This window comes from Amphiprion ocellaris, chromosome 4 (genome assembly GCF_022539595.1).
Source record: "Amphiprion ocellaris isolate individual 3 ecotype Okinawa chromosome 4, ASM2253959v1, whole genome shotgun sequence".
In the NCBI taxonomy this organism is placed as follows: domain Eukaryota; kingdom Metazoa; phylum Chordata; class Actinopteri; family Pomacentridae; genus Amphiprion; species Amphiprion ocellaris.
In genome coordinates this window covers 29,914,404-29,932,961 of record NC_072769.1, presented here as the reverse complement: position 1 = coordinate 29,932,961, position 18,558 = coordinate 29,914,404, and the positions used below count along the sequence as shown (strand labels likewise).

Below are 18,558 nucleotides of genomic sequence, written 5' to 3'. Positions count from 1 at the left end.
ACAGCCATCAAATGCAGAACCAACAAATTTAATAAGTCTTTTTTTCCAAATTGCAAGAGAGTAAAATCTATTTGCACATATACAAACTCTTTTTTTAGTGTTTTAGTGTGACTTTTCAATTTATTGATTGTGCCTGAAGAGTTATACTGTACAATGACAAATAAAGATCTATTTCCTTTTTAATGTAGGGGAATAATCATTTGCGAATGTATGTCAGGAAACAACTAAGTGTGGACGATACTGGAAACAGTAATGGAAGAAAACTCAGTGATGACTCAGGTTGTTGATGCTGCTTGTAAGGGGTCATCCAGCTGTTACAGAAGGGCTCAGAGAAGTTGATGGACATTTTTGGGGACGGGATCACCTCGTCAGACACATCCATTAAGAGGAGAAACAATTTCTTACATGACAAATGGTGGAGTTGTGGACATTTAAGTGCCTGACTACAACCCAAACTGACCTGCCAGTATCCAAAACAACCTAAAAATGACCTTCTATGATCAATGGTCCAAGGATCATTGTCCTTTGAAGTTACACTTGACTAAGGTGTGATTAAATCAGCAGTCATGAACTTGTCATTAGCTCAAAAACTTTTTGTGCACAATCAGCTAAATTGTACAGTTTTCTCCCCAACAGTAGAAATAAGATTTGGAGCTATTTTTCAAGTCAGAAAGGAAGACCATTCCCATACTACTTTTATATTTTTGTTTAGTGTTTTCAAGTGGTGTAAGGTAAATGTACTCAAGAACATTACTCAGGTTGAAGTAGTATTAGTTATACTTGCTCATATATCAGAGGGACTAGTTTTCATTCCACTACATTTATGTAAGTACCTCTACTTTATTTTAAAATGTATAACTAGCTTAGGTCTGTGTAGTTTGGCATATTATTATAGTTTAACTGACTATAATGAGGGCTGCACAGTGGCTTGGTGGTTGGCACCGTTGCCTTGCAGCTTGAAGAACCCCGGTTCACATCCCAGCTTTCCCAGGATCTTTCTGCATGGAGTTTGCATGTTCTCCCTTTACATGCGTGTTCTTTCTCCGGCTTCCTCCAGCCGTCCAAAAGCATGCTGAGGTTAATTGCTGACTCTAAATTGTCCGTAGCTGTGAATGTGATTGTTTGTCTGTATATGTAGCCCTGTGATAGGCTGTCGGCCTGGTCCTCCAGAGTGTCCCCTGCCTTCACCCTGAGTCAGCTGGGATAGACTCCAACCCCCCAGTGATCCTAATGAGGACTAAGCGGTGTATAGATAATGGATGGATGTATGACCCAAATGAGCTTCATCATGATGTACCTCAACATTAAGATACTGCTAAAGTTCTGCCTGCTGCATGTGCAAGAGCCTAGTTGTTGTTTATAGATTTTGATCAAAATCAAATTCATTAAAATATTTATTGCACAAGCCCCACTTTCTTATATGGTAGGTGAGGTTGGCTGGTGAATTTTTGTAAGCTGTGATTTATGATATTGTCAGTTCTGTAGTCTTTTTTTTGTCTCTCTCTGGGTCAAAAACTGAAAAGGCGTCATAATTATACAACAGACACAACCAGTAAAACCCAGTAGCTGTGTACTCCGGCCCCCCACCCGGTAGGATTTATAGATTATGCAACGTGCTCCCACTCCTCATAAGGCAAACCAGCTGTCCCCAGCACCAGGAATCCCCTTTTACTGTAACCCCTCAAGAGAGTTTCCCTACAGTACGACACAAAACTCACGTAATGAATGTCAGTTTGTGTGTGTGTGCGTGCGTGCGTGCGTGCATCCTACACGTGTCTTCTATCATTACGCACATCACATTCCGCCATCACAACCAGCCATACCCTCCTCCATCCCTCTGCTGCAGCATCCCTCCTGTTTCCAGCTTCCTTCCAATGGAACTTCCTATATAAGGACACCGTTGTATTTGCTCTAATAAATCAAGCTGCTGGTTGATAGCCACGGTCTGTTTCATGCCAGAAGCATAGCATTGCGCTGATGTGTGTGTGTGTGTGTGTGTGTAACCTGATGACAGAACAACAGAGGAGGACCTTCAGGCTCCCTCTGGTCAACATCACGGAGGTGGGGGTGGCATTCATGAAGGAGAAACAAGGGTTGAAAAACTCAGGGGAGACAGGATGAGGGACAAGTTAGAGGGAGGGATGAGGAGCGAGACGAGGATGAGGAGGAGGAGGAGGGAAAGAAAGCAGCAGATACACTGAACAGAGAGGTTGCAGTGTGTGCCATATAAGGAGAGTGGGGTCTGTGTGGAATCTCGGCAGCTTTCTGTTACGTTCAAAGTGTAGCAGAGTCAACCAGCGAGGCCCCGGTGACTAAATATGGTCCAACAGCAATAGCATCATTCAAACAAAGTTGCTTCTATGGGTATAACTCTCTTTTTTTACCTGTAGTTGGCTGTGACAGACAAATGGTTTATTAGTTTACAGTGCATAAAAGAATATCTGGCAGAAGAAGGGGGCAGCCTTCTGTTTATATGTCATGCTATGAGTATGAAATATTTGCAGCCCTCAATCTGAGTAAAAACACACTATTAGATCATTTTTGCATTGCACAGCACCTAATCTGATTTACTACACTCTCATCCCTGCAGCTTTATTACAAGATCATTACTTCATAGCTGGTCTCAGTAAAAAAGGTACCTCAATAATGCTCTTTAACCCGTTAAGCCCCACGGCATACGTTCTTAAAATTTACACCTGAAAAAATATCCCACAAATCTGCAAGCTGTGAGGCCAAAATGGAAACATTTGGGTTCTATGGGTAAGAAACACAATAAATCTCCTCATTCTTGCTTGAGTGGCATTTAATAAACTACAAGAATAATTTACATTATTACTTCCACCTACACTTTTAAATTAGGGAGTAAGTAAGAAAATGCTGATGTTATTGAAACTATTTTTACCTCTACAAATCTGATGCAACTGAAATGAAGCATAACGGACTTAAGTCATTAGTGAATGTGTCTTTAAATTTAGTTTTTTTGATGATATGGGCTTAGGTTAATGTAATGTATGTCAATCTATGCAAGGAGAAGGGAGGAGGGAAAGCTAAAAAAAAAAAAAAAAAAAATACTTGAAGTGGATGTAGGGAGGCACGATATGCTGACAAAATGACTTCAGCCAAAACATTCACCTTCCCTCAGTCATCTGAGCCATAGAATCAAGTCTGAGCAGCTCCTCAGAGCAACTAATAAAGCTGTAAAAAGTTCACAGTGACCATGAAAAGGCTGGTGGGAGTGAACGTGGATAAAAACTCTGGTGGTGACATCAGCTGTAGTCACTTGAAAAGAGAAAATATATTTGAATTAAATGTCAATCTTACGTGTTTATTTAAAAAAAAAAACCTAAACTGTATGACCCACATTTATCCAGTTCACTGGTCCATCTACGCAAGTCAAAAATACTAGATAGACGAAAACAGCTGACGACGAATATGCAGACTGCCCTTCAACACAATGCAGTAGAATAATATACACTAACATGACCTGCATTGCAGAAAACTCTTACATACAGCATGTTTAATGTTTTTTCTTCCTTCTCATACCCATAGATGGCCATCTATTGGAGAGAAAATATGTTTATGGATATGTTTGACCCTCGTGGAATGCAATTGCATTCTAATTTGAGCCCAGGGGCAAACATCAGTTTGCTCTGCTGCAGTCGAAAGACCACTGCATTCAAGGCTATTTGTACAGCTGTCTCGTTTACACACAACTAATTTATACAGCGGCGGAGAAATGCTACCTATTCTAAGGCAACCTGCCAACTAAACTAATCATGTGCCATTGTCAAACTTCCTCTGCTTATATAGCCAGTTTTGAGAGAACACTTGTATCTGGTGCCAATAAACTTGGCACCTAGCTGCCACGGTCTTAATGTATGAAACAGGTTTGCTCTAAGAAAGCAAAGTAAATTCAGACTCTTTGACATGAAGCAAGCTACTTTTACACACATGAAACATAATGTCTTTTCTAATGGGGCTGAGAAACAATAAATTAGGACAGTGTATAACATAAAGTGTACATTATATCTTGCTGTAAAAGCTGTAGTGAAGGTAAATTGTTCCATTTCATCTCTACAGCTCCATCGGAGTCATGGGTAAACGTGGCACAAAACACACCCGTCTGCTAAATACTGTTAGCTCATTCTTTCAATGGACCAATCTGAGTGCTATGATCTCACCAAAGCCTCTACAATCAAGAGAGATCACGAGAGATGCAAATATGGTAGAGGAGACAGGATAAATAAACTTGTAAAATCTAAAAATAACCTGAATGTGGATTAAGTTAGTGATGGTAGAAATGGTGGAAGTCTGTGCCCAGCATCGCTAATCAGGGTGAGAAATAAATGCTCGGCTCTGCAGATAATCAGTTCCAGAAACTTTGGGATTTAAGTTGTGTGAGATAACAATGTCAAGTTCCCTTAAATGGTGAGAGAGGAAGTGAGATGCAAAAAGTCTTGATGCAGTTGATGTTTTATGTCTAACCAGGGGTCTGGCCAGCATAATACATGATGTTTCTTTTTTTCTAATTCTATGCACATTTTTGTTGATTCAAGTTGCTGACGTATTTCATGTCTCTCTTTCCTGAACAATAACCAGTTTTATTGTTGCTTTATTGCCTAAAAAACTAAAATCATGGTGGTGATAAGGACTCCATAGCTTGTCCTCTGAAGCTGCAAAGGATACAAGAGAAAAACAGTCAAACAGACAAGAAAGTAGCTACAGAAACATCTGAATAATGTTAAGTACATAGAGCATTTGCTATGAGACCAAGATAAGGCATCTTAATGATCATGAGGAATTTTGTAAAGAAAAAACAAAAAAAAAAAAACGCAACAACTAATAGGGCACTTGGAGATTGTCTGCATCTACTAAAGCCAACAATCCACTCTTCTCTAATATCCGAGTTTGCACATTTTTGTTAATAATTGCAGCATCATCTAGTGATCAATAACCACAAAATTGTTTGAGCTTCCTCAAAAATGTGTCCAAAGTCGATGTAACAAATTAGATTTTGATTCAAGGCAGTGCAGAGATATGGCCGTGCTTCCTGTTTGTCAGCTTCATCACCACTAGCTCTAATAGACGAATACTTTCAATAAGCAAAAATCAAATAATGCAACTTTTGTGAGGCTTGGTCTTAACATCACTGCCAAATTTTGCTAATTGTTTTTCATAAAAATCTAATAAGGCAAAAAAAATTACATCATAGGGTACTCTAAGCTTAGCTCAATCCAAGGGACCCAACATTTCAGGCATATGGTTCAAAGCTTACATGAATAAACACATCTCCAACTTTAACCCAGTGGTGGCGCTACAGTGCTGAAGGAGCAGAATCCAAAATTTAATGGCTTCTTCTTTTGCCTGTGCTCCACCTCGCCCCCAAACAGCCCGGTAGCATTTGCTCAAACCTGCAAACAGATAAACAGACAGACAGAAACAAATGGTACTGCAAACTTAATCTCCTAGGCTGAGGTAAATACGGATCCATTTGCACCAGTAAATATATTTCAGAGGTGAAAAGGTGCAGGCGGTGGGTGGATTAAGTTCCAGAGAGCAACACAATGGCTGCTAAAATGTTGATACAATCACAGGAAAGTATCTCAGTGTTATTTCAGTCAACATTCATGTTCAGCTGCACAGTTTAAACTGTCCTGTGATGGAAACTGTAAATAGAGAATGCATAAACGTACAAACTTGCACATACACTTCAAACATTGCAGACTTGCAAAACTCCAAATCATTCAAATCAATGAAGTGGCCATATTAGATCACCTCAACCCAAGTTAATGCATGCAGCTGAATTAAGAGTGCACTAGTTGCAGTCTCAGCTTAATTTAAAACTTTTATGATCAAAACCTAACCCTTAAAGAAATATGACTTCTATATTTGGCTCTTAGATCATCAAAAAGGCTCTCAAATATCACCTCAAAAGTTTATTCATGTTTTTTGGACCCTTTTCGACAATCATGTTTTACTACTTTAAAGTCTTGAATGGAAAGTGGGAGGCATGAAAATACTGTCTTTTATGCACAAAACCACATTAGAAAAGTATTTGGGCTGTCAGTCAGAAACACTACTAAATCCTGTGGCAGCTTCCTTCTGCAGCGTTATCTGAGGTGACACTGCCACCATATGGCTCCAAACGCAAACAGCACTTGCACGAATAACTGAATTAATGAGGTGTTTAAACAGAAAGCATTTATTTTTAAGCTCTAAAAGACAGTACAATATATCAGACATTTGCAAGATTAAACAGAAACAACAACAAGGAATGTAATTTTTAACTGCATACCCAAATAACTCAGAAAACAGACATAATGGCTTACTGCAAACAGCACCACTATGACAATGAAACTTACTGGTGAAGGCTTGACGTTAAAATCAAAACAGAAAAAATCCCAATGGAAATCATTTGTAATTCTTAAAAACTATATAAATATAAATTCAGCTTACTAGGACTCATATACTCTGTGCTGTTGTGAATGTGGACAACACAGTGAAAAACTATAGACAAAACTCTGGGAAGAGGCAACAAGGTGAGTCCAATGAAGTGAGGCAACATTTCATGTCAGCTACTGGAGTGTAAAAGTCTTTTTTTAGTCCATGAGCAATAAAAGTCACCAATGCATCATCGGATTTTAGGCATCAGGTCCAGGAGGCGCCTTGCTGGCAGCAGCACCTCGGAGAAACACCTTCCCTCCACTATCACTGCTGTTCACGAAGTGGGACAAAAGGCCATAGAGCAGAGGTCTGCAAAGAAAAATGTGGAAAAAACTACCCTTTAAATAAACATTTTTGTATTTTTCATTTCTGAAGATGGAGAGAAAGACAGAGAAAATGTGTGTGCTGATAAGGTTCTAGGCCGGAATTAAATCTCTGGTTATTACAGCTACATGACTCATCAGTAATCATTTTAATTGTGTGTTTCCCTGGCACAGAGATAACAGCAAAGAAACAGTGATACCAAAGTGACACAAGCCAGAGTACAATCCTTTTAACATCTGCTGAGCCGTGATTGCTAAACTAAACCCCCCAAACCCCTGAGAAATGCAGACTTTCACAACACAAACTCCCTAAAACAGCAGCGGGTTGAAGCTGAAATTCTTCAACATTTCTTGGCATTTCAAGATGAAAGTATGATGACATCACCGAAAGATTATGATTATCCCCAAACTGAACACACCCCGGAGATTTCAGTAAGTCTCTGAACACTGTGTTCGACTACAGATTGCACTGGAATTTCCCAAAATCCTGGTATACACGCTTACACAGACTTGGAACTTGTGTCCTCCACAACTTTCAGCTCATTTGCCAGGAACTGTCTGTCCAAGGGAACTTCTGGTTGACTTGATTCTGAGAAAACGAACAATGCTGAGTTTAGAAATGGTACACTTCGTTCGAATAACAGTAAAGTAACACAGCAAATATGCACAAACACTGCACTGAAGTACAATTCTACTTAGCACAAGAAATTGGGAAAATTTGCTTAAGTACCATTTACAAGTACAATCCTACTTCTACAATTCCACTAAAGTGCATGTAACCAAGCAAACTTATCCAAGTACTATGCTTACATATAATTCTAATACACCTGTTTGAGTATTTTCACCTTACACTACTTCCTGCTTTGAGTTCACTATATTCCAGAGGGAAATACTGTACTTTTTACTCCACTACATTTATGTAGAGAGCTGTAGTTCCTTTGCAGCAGATTAGGATTTTAGAAATGTGAATGATATATAAATATAATGGATTGCTACACAACAAATTAAGCCATGTGACATTATATAAAATGAGTAAAATCATTGTTTACCTCAGCAAGCTACATTATTTAATTGGTCTTTACAATCAACTAAAAACAGAACAGTGACAATTCCTGTTTAGGTGCATAAAAAATACTCTTTTACTTCAAATATATTTTGCTGTTAATATTCACATGCTTTTATGTCAGTGTTACGGATTGATAGGAAAAGTTGTTTGGTTTATTCTTATACAAAAACCAGGTCACAGCTCACCCTGCTCATCAGATAGATCAGCTGCACCTGTTAAGTAGAGCTCAAGTGTGGGCTGGTAGATGACATAAAGACAGGTTTTTGACTGTCATATCACTTTTAGCTGCATCCAAGTATTTATAAATTATGGAATTGCTACTTCTAGTTAATAAGAGCTGTAAAAACTTTGCACACCACTGTACAATAGTGACTGTTTTTACACCAGTTGGAATCTTTTATCAAGTTTGCTGTTGCTTGTACATGAGGAAAATGGTCATGTTTTCAGTAATTCAGCATAAAAAATCAATCTAATAAAGCCTCAAAGATTCCATTTAGAACTAACTGTCTTACATTAACATAAATAAAGCAACATCACAGTGATTTAAGCAACACTGCATGGGCTGCTAGTAAATTCAGCGCATTAACAAAACGTGCATTTTACTCCCAGCTTGTTGTGTTTGTACTGTGATCCTCTCACCTACCAGCTGTTAGCACTGACGCCGTGTATCTGTACTTGTTGAACTCCAGATACTCCCGGATGAGCTCGTTAATCAGCAGGTTTTCATGTGACAGCGGCGGCCGCGGTTCTCTTTGGTCGTCCAGGGCGCTGAACACCTCCGCCCGGATACGAGCCTTCAGCTGGCCCAGCACACCACGGGCCTCCAGCGTCTCCCTCACGGCTAAAAATGTACAGAAATGGTTTTCAAATAATACAAGAATTACCGAGAGAAACTCCCCGCCTGACTACTGTAAGTGTGCTGTTGTTTAAAGGTCAGTAAATTCAGCTAATGATTGCAATAAAGACTGGCTCATTGCCTAACACGCCGTACTCCACTCAATATTTAGCAAATTTAACATTTACTTAGGTATTGTTAACTCTATAGAGCTCTTCAGAAATGATTTAGGCTCTTAAGAAAATCATTAGAAGTCGGTCTTCCAACCGTAATACATGTGAATAGCAAAACCACCTCCACTTCATTGCAATGTTTATAACCTTTTCCCCATGAATGCTAATTAGCTCAACTCCAAGCTAGCCAGCTAGCTAACGTTATCTCGCAACTGCTAGCAACGGAAGCGTTAGCGAGCAGTGGGAAATTCACAAAAAGCAAGAATTACGGGAGCTATATTGCGTATTTAACTGTGCCGAATTTACGTGTACAGTTTAATGACGGAGACTACGTGGGTCATTTTATAGCTACTGTTTTCCCGAAAACTAGAGTCACGTTGTAGGCCGGGTTGTGCAACTTCTGAATGGAGTTCCGTACAGAGGGCGTCATGCTGTTGCGGTTAATGTAATGTTAGTCGATGTTGGCAAGCAGTAATGACTAACTTCTGCTGTGGCGTCTATGTAGTTTGATTTTAGATTTGAAAAAGTATTTAAGCAACACAAGTAGGTAATGATGAATTCTTACCACACTTCAGTTCAGTGATGGTCGCCATTGCAACAAGTGTAAACAAACGAGTGTGTGCTGCTGTTCATAGACATCTGCCATCTAGTGACTGAGTTCAGTAACTACAACTAAGTAGCTCCTGAGACACCCAAAGATTGAATTTCTTTGTACAGACCACTACCAGCAGCTTAATCCTATACATTAGATTAGTGTGCTATTTTTTTTTATAGAATTACAATTATTAGTGGATAATTTAAGCTCATACTTGGTTGTCTGCACTAATACCCTTGAATAACCTGATAAATAATGTCAGTCTGAGTATTTATTTAATTATGCACATACACAGAGAGGATTTGGTCTCAGCTTTTATGCCCAGTTGACTTGCAGACAATTTGTATTTGTATTTCTTTGTACAAACATCCACCAGTATATTACTAGCAGACATATTAAGCCAATGTATCATTAACACAATATTTATCGCAAAATCTTGCAATTATTAGGGGATAAGTTAAACATGCACATGCGTCCTTGTATCAAGATAGCGCTGCATAACCTCTGATATAGCTTGAATTCCTAAAGACTGTAGATGACACTAGAAAGCAGAAGTCTCAAATTTTCCCCATAATAGATTTATAAGACCTTGTCAAGTATGACTTGCCTTGCGCAATATTTAATCATCAGGTATGTGTGCAGAGGACTTGGTTTCAGGTATTTACAGAAAGCACAGCTGCTAAAGAAATATTCTCATATCCTGTGTCGTTTTAATGTCCGGCTCTCAGATGCTGACAGACCTGAAGCCTGTCTTGTAATTTGATTATGAAGAGTCGGGCGTCAACCAAAGGTCTCTGATATATATATATATATATATATATATATATATATATATATATATATATATATATATATATATATATATATATATAAAAATAAAAAAAAATAAATACAATTATACATATATACATAGTTTTGTCCCAAACTCACTTAAAAATGTGAAGTAAAACATTGCAAAAGATTCAAATAAACTTTATTGTCCAGCATGATGTATGGAACAAGACAGTACATTAAACAGTAAAAGGCAAGTGAAAATGATCAAGCTTGTTATAAAAAGTATAAATATAATACAATCCTCATTTTCTTAAGGACACTTAATACATTTCTGTCATATGACATAAATAAACACTTGGGTTTCTCTTAGAATATATTGTCTAAACCAGTAAGACAAAAACAGTAAATGCTTCTTCTCTTTGAAAAGTTCATAGGGTTCTTTCTTTGAATCGAGCGAAAAGGTCAGCATGGACTATTTACAGTCTGTTATGTCAGCACCATAAGAACAATACTGATATTTATCTTCTCTGTGTCTGTGTGTATGGCCTGAGTGTGGTGGTGGCTGAGAGACAATCGCACAGAGATTTATCACCATTGTTTGCAAGAGGCATTCTCTTCATTCATGGTGGTTTTCACAACCGGTGTCAGGTTAAATCTGACCAGCAAGGTCTCTATTGACTTTTTTATGTGTTTACTTTGACAGAAATAAACAACAGCCACAACATAGTTGGACGAGTGCTAATGTCTTGGCTCACTTCAATGTTTTCCTCTTTTTTTCCCCTGACATATAAAAGGTCCAAATTGGCTGCTTCCAGCTCAGATTTTGAAGGCTGTGAAAACCTCACTTCCCCTGCGTTTGCCAAGAGAACCTTTTGAAGGTTAGTGTGTCAGAGTATTTCCTGTCCCAGTTTCTGGGACAAGAAGACAAAATAGATTTCTATCAATTTACAGTTACAAAAGTGCCTCTTTTTCTGTATACAAGGCTAAAAAAGTGTGAGTAAACATCAATGTTTAAGCCTGAGACAACATCAAAAAATATATCATGTGCTTTATAAACACTTACAAAAACTACAAAAATAATATACCTCCCATCCTTAAAGAGAATGAAAATCCCTTAGATTTGTGGTACTTTTTCATTCCAGCCTTTGGCATAATCCTTTAATGGAATAAACTGACTCCACTACTCTATATACAATTATTTATAGCTTGGAGACTCTGGTCAATCCACTATATCTTCTTTTGAATGTTCATCGTCTGAGGTTAACAATGTCTTTTCCTGACTTAGGACAGCATGTCTGTGTGATTAAAAAACCAGCAAATACTGTAGAGACTGCGTCAGCAGCTGTTTATGAGATTCATTGACAATGCACTCATGGAGAGGCGTTTTGAGCTGCCACAAAGCTTGGAATGGCCCGATTTCATTTGTGTTTGAGAGCCATAGAAGTAAGGTACACCAGGTCATCAGTTCCATGGAACAAGGCCCAGTAGAGAACTAAACCAATCCAGCTTCCCGGCACATTCGGTAGAACTGTCCCCGCTGTGAGATGAGGTTGGCTGGAGAGTCCATCTCAGAGATGTGGCCTCTGTCCATGACGATCACTCTGTGAAGAATCAAAACAGGAGGAACATGAGTTTAGATCCAATGTTTCTCAGTGTACCTGATGCATGAGGGGAACAGTGCAGTGGGGAAATGAGTGTTTAGGCCCACAACTGGGATTGCAAGGCTGCAACTTCGAATGAATGCTTTTAGAAAATAATTACATTTCTTTTAACTGTTTTGTCCAGAAAATGGTAGGAAAAAAACACGACAAATGCTCGTTATAGGTTTCCTGAGCTCTTATTTTAACCAGCTAACTAACCAGCAGTAAAAAAAAGTCTGCAGGTATTCAGGCTACAGTGCTATGAAACAGATAGAAGTGACAAATCCTTACATTTGAGAAGCTATAAACAATTAACAAGTGGCATTTTTACTCAATTAATTACTTGAAATTAATGACCCAAACTGTCACTGCTTAGTTTTAAATGATTAACGGTGGATCATAATGTACCTAGTGTAGTCCATGATAGTGTTAAGGCGGTGAGCAATGGTCAGCACAGTGCAGTCCTCAAACTGTGTGCGGATTGTTGACTGGATAAGCGTGTCAGTCTCCAGGTCCACAGCAGCTGTTGCTTCATCTAAAACCAGGATCTTGGTTTTCCTCAGCAAGGCCCTGGCGAGGCACACAAGCTGGCGCTGACCCAGACTACACAGACAAAGGGGAGGAAGGGAGGGATAGAATCACATACTGCACACAGACTCAACGTATCCAGATATCTTTAGAATAATTCACTGCGCAAAACAATGGCTCGCACTGTATCTGCATTGCAACGTGTCGTATCAGTGCAGTCGTGTTTACCTGAGGTTTTCTCCTCCCTCCGAGCATTCGTAGTTGAGTTTGTCAGGGAGATTAGACACAAAGTTTTTCAGGTGAGCGAGCTCCAATGAACTCCAAACCTCCTCGTCTGTGTAGGTATCAAACGGGTCAAGGTTCATCCGGAGGGAGCCTGAGAACAGCACTGGGTCCTGAGAGAACAGACATCAGATGTTATTCATCAGAAAACTGTCCAGGTTGGTAATTATTACAACTTTAAATGTCTCTTTTTACACCGGACACGGATTGCAACTATTGCAAATTGTTTATGTGATGAAAGCCAGAACTCAGTGTCTGTTATTGTTTCTGATGTACCTGGGGAATGATAGTAATGCGTGATCTGAGGTCATGGAGTCCAATTTCGGCAATGTTGACTCCATCTATAAAAATCTTTCCCTTTGCAGCCTCTAAGATCCTGAAAATTCCCAGGGCAAGTGAGGACTTTCCAGCTCCTGTCCTGCCCACAAGTCCAACCTAAAAAAGAAAAAAAGAAAGTCAGAATTTATGTATTAGGTTATTCAGCACTTTAACTGTTTAAGACTGGTGAAGATTGCAAATATTTTTTTATGTCCCACAAGATGAATCACCTTCTCTCTCTCCTGAATGTTCAAAGTAATGCCTTTCAGAGCCAACTCAAGGCCTTTACGGTACTGTAGCCCATAGTCCTGGAACTCTATAGTGCCTTTCTGGGGCCAAGCCTGCGGCAAAGAGCTGCCCTCTATACACCAACTGGCCTGTATGAGACAATAACAAAGGGTGAATAGAGAACAAAAGCACCTTCTTCCAGTGCAATGTTGGATTAAGTGATTGTGATGAACGTGTGGTTTGAACACTGACCTCTTTAGCGGTGTCGGCGTACTCATTAACCCTCTCCACAGAAACTATGTTGTTTTCCACGTCGGTCCAGGATCGCACAATCCAGCTCAGGATTCCAGTCACCTGCAGCGCAGTGATTGGATAATTGTATTTTGTGAGCTGAAAGTGCGTTTGCTGATTGAACCAAACTGTTGCATTTTCACTTTTTCCAGTTTAACCTCTAATTGCCTCCTGCTGCTGCTTTGTGGTTTATGAAAATGGCTGTTTCTGATGTTATTAAGACTTGTACTTGGACACCTCCAGTACAAATATGTTATTGTGTGTGTGTGGCTCTTACCTGGAGGGAGTGTGACACGGCCAAACCGACGATGCCTGGGCTCAGGGTGCTTTTTCCCATCACTGAAAGAATGGCAGCGGCTAAGACCACACCATTACCTACAAACTCCAGATTGACTGCCAGCCACCTGTGGATGAAACAATGATTTAGCCGTGGGCAAGCAAGCTCCAAAATGTGTCCTTGTTACTAAAGCCAGGAGTAATTTAGCTTAACTACTTAACATGAATCAATCTTAGTGCTATGAATCATCACCATAGACTGTTAACTGAGCAAATGAATGCATAAATGAAGGAAAGGTGCTTTATAATCATCACATCTCATCTCACCGGGTGGCCACAAATCGAGGGAAGTAGGAGGTTTGATTGAAGTCAACTCTCTGATTAGCCTGCAAGATGAACCTGGACTGTTCTCCAAAGGCCCGGATGACGCTGGCGCCCTGCACCGTCTCATTGAAGTGGGTGTAGATGGGTGAGCGGCTCACAGCTTCCAGCCTTCGCAGCTGACAGGATGTGGCAACGTAGAAGCTCTGTAAACCCACAGTGGAAAAGTAAAATACCTGGCTTTAATGAGTGAGACAAGAGTGACGGCTTTCCCATAATTCATAGTGAATGTGTGTAACATCCATGTCAGCAGGTGGGGAACAAAATATAAGTGGATGGCAAAATCAGCACAGTTGGTTTTGGAGCCCGGAGCTTTCCAATAACATACAGTAATGGAACCCAGCACTAGTTCGGCCAAGTTTATGAGAATGATCTCAAATAAAAAACTCAAGATTAAAGTTGATATTCTGAGAAGAACGTGTACCTGGACAAAGGCGTAGAGGAAAGCGAGAGGAAGGATGATCACGATCGCAAAGGGTGTCGCCATCATCACAATGATGCAGACCTCCATGAGCTTAAAAACATAGCTCAGCATCATCTTCAAGCCTTCGGGGACCATGCAGTCAATGGCATCAATTTCCTTAGCGAAGCGGTTCAGGAGGTTCCCACTGGGCGTGCATTCAAAAAATGACATTGGAGAGCGCAGAACATTGATCAACAGGTCCATGTGCAACTGGCGGGAAGCGATGATGCCGCAGATGGAGATGGCAACGGTTGTACCAAAGATCGCAACACCTGAAGAGAACGGAGAGATGTTTCATCAAACTGGAGTCGAATATATTCAAACCATTGTGAACTGTTGGAGGCATCAATAGTGTTCATCCACTAAAACGCAAAACTAACTGACCTTGAACAAAGCCCAGAGCCCCAAACACAGTCAGTTTCAGGTCTGCATCGATCTGGGTGCCATTAACAACTGGATCGTCAGCCCACATGCTGAGCCAGTAGTTGTAGGCCAGAGAGGCGCCCTGCTGGAAGGCATACAGGAAGACGATGGGAATGATGATCGCCAAGCCGATGGTCTTAAAGTACTTCTTGTACATTTCCAACCTCACCTGTTGCAGAAGAACACAGAAAGTCCCAGTCAGTCCCAAGTAATTCAAGAACTTTGGCATTGTTCTAAAATCTAAAATCAACAATTTTAGATTTTTCAAGTTTTTTGGCCACTTTGGGACAGTGAAAACAAGTTGTAAACAAAACACTAACAAATTAGGACCTTTAAACATTATATGATTAGCAAGCAGTTGCTTGTGTTTCTATCAGGTAAACATGGAGGAATATAAGCATGCATTAGAAGTTATGTTCCTGGTCATCTGATGAAAAGAAGTCTAATATTTCCTCTAATTTTAGTTTTGCATTTGGTCTTCACAACCCTTTAAAGGAAATGTGTGACTCTTCAGTTGTTAAATGCTATCTGATACAGCACATGCCGTGTGTAGTGAGCGTATTATTACTTTTTTACTAAGAACAGCTGCTGAAAATAACACACTGTGTACAGAATGAACCAAAAGAGTAAAATTGCTGACTGTAAAACCAGAACGATGACCTAGAAGACACTAAAATTTCAGTAGAGCAGAGGGAAACTGCAGAATTGTTTCCCTGTTGCCTAATTTCACATCATTATAAGTGAAATCAATGGCCATTTCAGACTTACTCTCCCAGTGCGTGCCTTGTCGACCTCTGTCAGCTTGCCCAAGTCCTCTGGTACCTGCTCTTGGTCTGTTTCAGAAACAGGCTCCATATTCTGCAGGTTGGTATTAGTGGTGTCCCCCCTGGAGAATAATGGAAGATCAGAGGTCAGAGGTCAGTTTCATGAAAAGATGTTTCGGATTCCGAACATCTTTACGACAGTTTGCATGTTTCTTTACGTACCCAATGAGCTGCTCCTGCGACAGGTCTCTTGAAAATGGCATGAAATCTACCATGCTGAGACGAGCATTGGACCTCCTGGAACCAGCTACATGAAAAGGACACGTTAATTGTCATTTGATAAGTGATTTTGAAAGAATTAATAGAGAACACGGTTGTTTGAACTTAGTTCTGAAATGTCTCTGTACCTCTTTGTATAGCACTCTCTTTTCGCTCTGTGCTTGCAAAAGTGTGGATGAAGTCAGCAAAGGCACCATGGCGGCTGAGGAGCTCCTGGTAGGAGCCACTCTCTGTGATTTCTCCATCTACCAGGACCAGGATGAGGTCAGCCTGCGGCAGGAAACTCATCCCATGGGTCACCAGAATGCGGGTCTGTGAAACAAACCACACAAGTCAGAAAAATAGGATGTAAGCACAATCCAACATTAAATTGAGGCTTTGTTAAAAACAAAAGTGTCAGCAAAGTGGTGGTTTCCATATTATGGAAACAATAGCACAGAGCATGTGCTTGTAAGCGGTTTAGGTGTTGTAAAACCATGTTGTGGCTCTTTGCAGCAGAGCTCGCCAGGCTGGACTGCACTTTGTAGGTTTTGTATGCTATTACCTTGTCTCTAAGGACTCCTTTCGGTCCAATGACTTTATCAAAGATGTGCTGGCCCACATGTGCATCTACAGCAGACAGCGGATCATCCAGAAGGTATACATCAGCCTTTCTGTAGACAGCCCTGGCCAGACTGACTCTCTGCTTTTGCCCGCCTGAGAGGTTCAGTCCCTTCATGGACAAAAACATTACAAAATTTAAGACATAACTCAAACCACAGACATCAAAAAAAAATATTTTGGATTTTGCTTACCTTCTCTCCAATTTCTGTGGCATCTCCAGCAGGTAGGATGTCGAGGTCAGGCAGCAGGGCGCAAGCCTCCAGCACACGGTGGTACCATGTTTTCAGCTTCTCACGGCCAAATATGATGTTGTCTTGAACTGTGGCGTTCTGGATCCAGGCCTGCTGGGGGACGTACGCTACAGAGCCCTGAAGACAGAAGTCAAAACAGAGACCATCAATATTTATTAAATGTAACCACAAGCTATGAATAGATCTTGTACATGGAACATAAGCTCAGTACCTTGACAGAAACTTGGCCACTTCTTTTCTCTGTTTCCCCGAGCATGGCGGACAACAAAGAAGACTTTCCACTGCCTACATGTCCAACCACAGCAACTAGGGAACCTCGTGGCACACGGACGTCGATCCTGTCAGCAATGACAGGAATTGTCCTATAAGTCTCTTTTTTTTTTTTTTTTTTTTTTTTTTTTTTGCAGATTTTTTAAAAAACCTTTTTTTTAGACACATACCGTTTGAGACATGGAGCGCCCTCCGCAGACCAGCTGAAAGTACCGTTTTCTAAGACCACATCGTCTCCATCTGAACAACAAAGAAAGGTGGACTAAAATGAACAAAACCTCCAATGAGCACAGAAAAGAAGAATGTGTTCTTTGAAACCTGAGTAACAAACAAACATCCAAAACAAAGTTTTCCCTTGAAGTTATTCGTTAGAGTGCAGTCTGGGTGTAATTACAAGTGAATTTGCTTAATCATGCAAATTACAGAGCTGTTGCTTTTTCACAAGCTGTCTTAGGAAGTGTTGACAGATTACAGACAGAGGAGCGCAGTATATTTTTTTCATTTCTCTATGAATCATATGTCTGAATTCATGCTGTGATTTACGTTCAACCACTAAATGGGAACATCCTATAATTACCCTGTCTACCAGTCAGCCCGGGACCCAGGAAGTGACAGTGCACATGATCCATACAAGGCTGTGGTACTCCACAGTTATAAACAACAACATCTAACAGGCGGCTTATATTGATTATGACAGCCTATGATTTCAGGCTGTATGGGAGCCAAATTGGGGAAATTTGTGAAATGAAACGTTGCAGCAGAGTACCTTATTCATTCAGAGTAATAGTTTATATATGGGTGGGGTTCTTACCAGAGCTCAATGGAGCCTTTGAGACATTGTCCACTTTAAGTTCCTCTGAGCACAGGTACTTTCCCAGACGTCTCAGTGAAACTACGGCCTGAAACAGTCAGAGATTAGTTAGCTGACCTATATCTGTCAACTTAATCATGAAAATATCATCAGAGTCCATGATTAGAGAAGACTTCTCACAGCAATCATGGGTATTGAGGAGAACTGTCACCTACCTGCATGGTTGTACTTATTGCAAATGGAAGCTGACTAAGTGGGGTCTTCAGGATGTTGATTAGTGCCATTGAGACAAACACTTTCTGGGCATCCAGGACATTTCTGTCATCGAGCCCCACATAGACTCCAAACATGGCAAAGGCAATCTTAGGAAAAAATGCACAAAATGTTTCCTTTAGAGGCACACCCCTGTATGATGGAAGTTCTATAGACACACACAATTTGAAGGAAAAGGCTGGCGTTACTGGAAATGTATCAAAAGTCAATATACTGCATCCCAAGAACAAACTATTACTGGTCTCTCAGTACTTCCTGTCTTTTGTG

General features: G+C 40.3%; 2 protein-coding genes and 1 long non-coding RNA gene across 4 annotated transcripts in view; 1 reads left to right on the top strand and 2 right to left on the bottom strand.

Moving 5' to 3' along the window:
- Window positions 1-6,175: 6,175 nt before the first annotated feature.
- On the bottom strand, window positions 6,176-9,499 carry cep20 (centrosomal protein 20). The gene is made up of 4 exons (XM_023289438.3): window positions 9,407-9,499; window positions 8,477-8,674; window positions 7,272-7,356; window positions 6,176-6,753 (listed from the first exon to the last, which is right to left on the bottom strand). The coding sequence occupies exons 1-4, from the start codon at window positions 9,432-9,434 to the stop codon at window positions 6,642-6,644; spliced, it is 423 nt and encodes a 140-aa protein (XP_023145206.2). The 5' UTR covers window positions 9,435-9,499; the 3' UTR covers window positions 6,176-6,641.
- Window positions 8,604-18,381, top strand: LOC111581308 (uncharacterized). 2 transcript variants are annotated; one of them, XR_008601459.1, is made up of 5 exons: window positions 8,604-8,743; window positions 11,005-11,088; window positions 12,721-12,818; window positions 16,224-16,393; window positions 16,907-18,381. It is a non-coding gene; the product is annotated as an uncharacterized LOC111581308 (long non-coding RNA). The 2 variants fall into 2 exon arrangements; XR_008601460.1 differs by having other exon boundaries at window positions 8,627-8,765.
- The window catches only part of abcc6a (ATP-binding cassette, sub-family C (CFTR/MRP), member 6a), a 26,572-nt gene continuing 18,406 nt past the window's right edge, over window positions 10,393-18,558 (bottom strand). The window contains exons 13-31 of the mRNA XM_023289437.3: window positions 18,234-18,380; window positions 18,019-18,106; window positions 17,378-17,447; window positions 17,149-17,275; window positions 16,878-17,054; window positions 16,628-16,795; window positions 16,212-16,395; window positions 16,027-16,111; window positions 15,809-15,926; window positions 15,002-15,209; window positions 14,579-14,889; window positions 14,101-14,300; window positions 13,775-13,901; window positions 13,459-13,560; window positions 13,209-13,355; window positions 12,937-13,095; window positions 12,607-12,773; window positions 12,259-12,453; window positions 10,393-11,811 (exon numbers count right to left, since the gene is read on the bottom strand). Of these exons, the coding sequence (XP_023145205.2) occupies window positions 11,703-11,811; window positions 12,259-12,453; window positions 12,607-12,773; window positions 12,937-13,095; window positions 13,209-13,355; window positions 13,459-13,560; window positions 13,775-13,901; window positions 14,101-14,300; window positions 14,579-14,889; window positions 15,002-15,209; window positions 15,809-15,926; window positions 16,027-16,111; window positions 16,212-16,395; window positions 16,628-16,795; window positions 16,878-17,054; window positions 17,149-17,275; window positions 17,378-17,447; window positions 18,019-18,106; window positions 18,234-18,380 (2,889 nt within the window). The 3' untranslated portion in view covers window positions 10,393-11,702. The remainder of the gene's footprint in view (window positions 11,812-12,258; window positions 12,454-12,606; window positions 12,774-12,936; window positions 13,096-13,208; window positions 13,356-13,458; window positions 13,561-13,774; window positions 13,902-14,100; window positions 14,301-14,578; window positions 14,890-15,001; window positions 15,210-15,808; window positions 15,927-16,026; window positions 16,112-16,211; window positions 16,396-16,627; window positions 16,796-16,877; window positions 17,055-17,148; window positions 17,276-17,377; window positions 17,448-18,018; window positions 18,107-18,233; window positions 18,381-18,558) is intronic.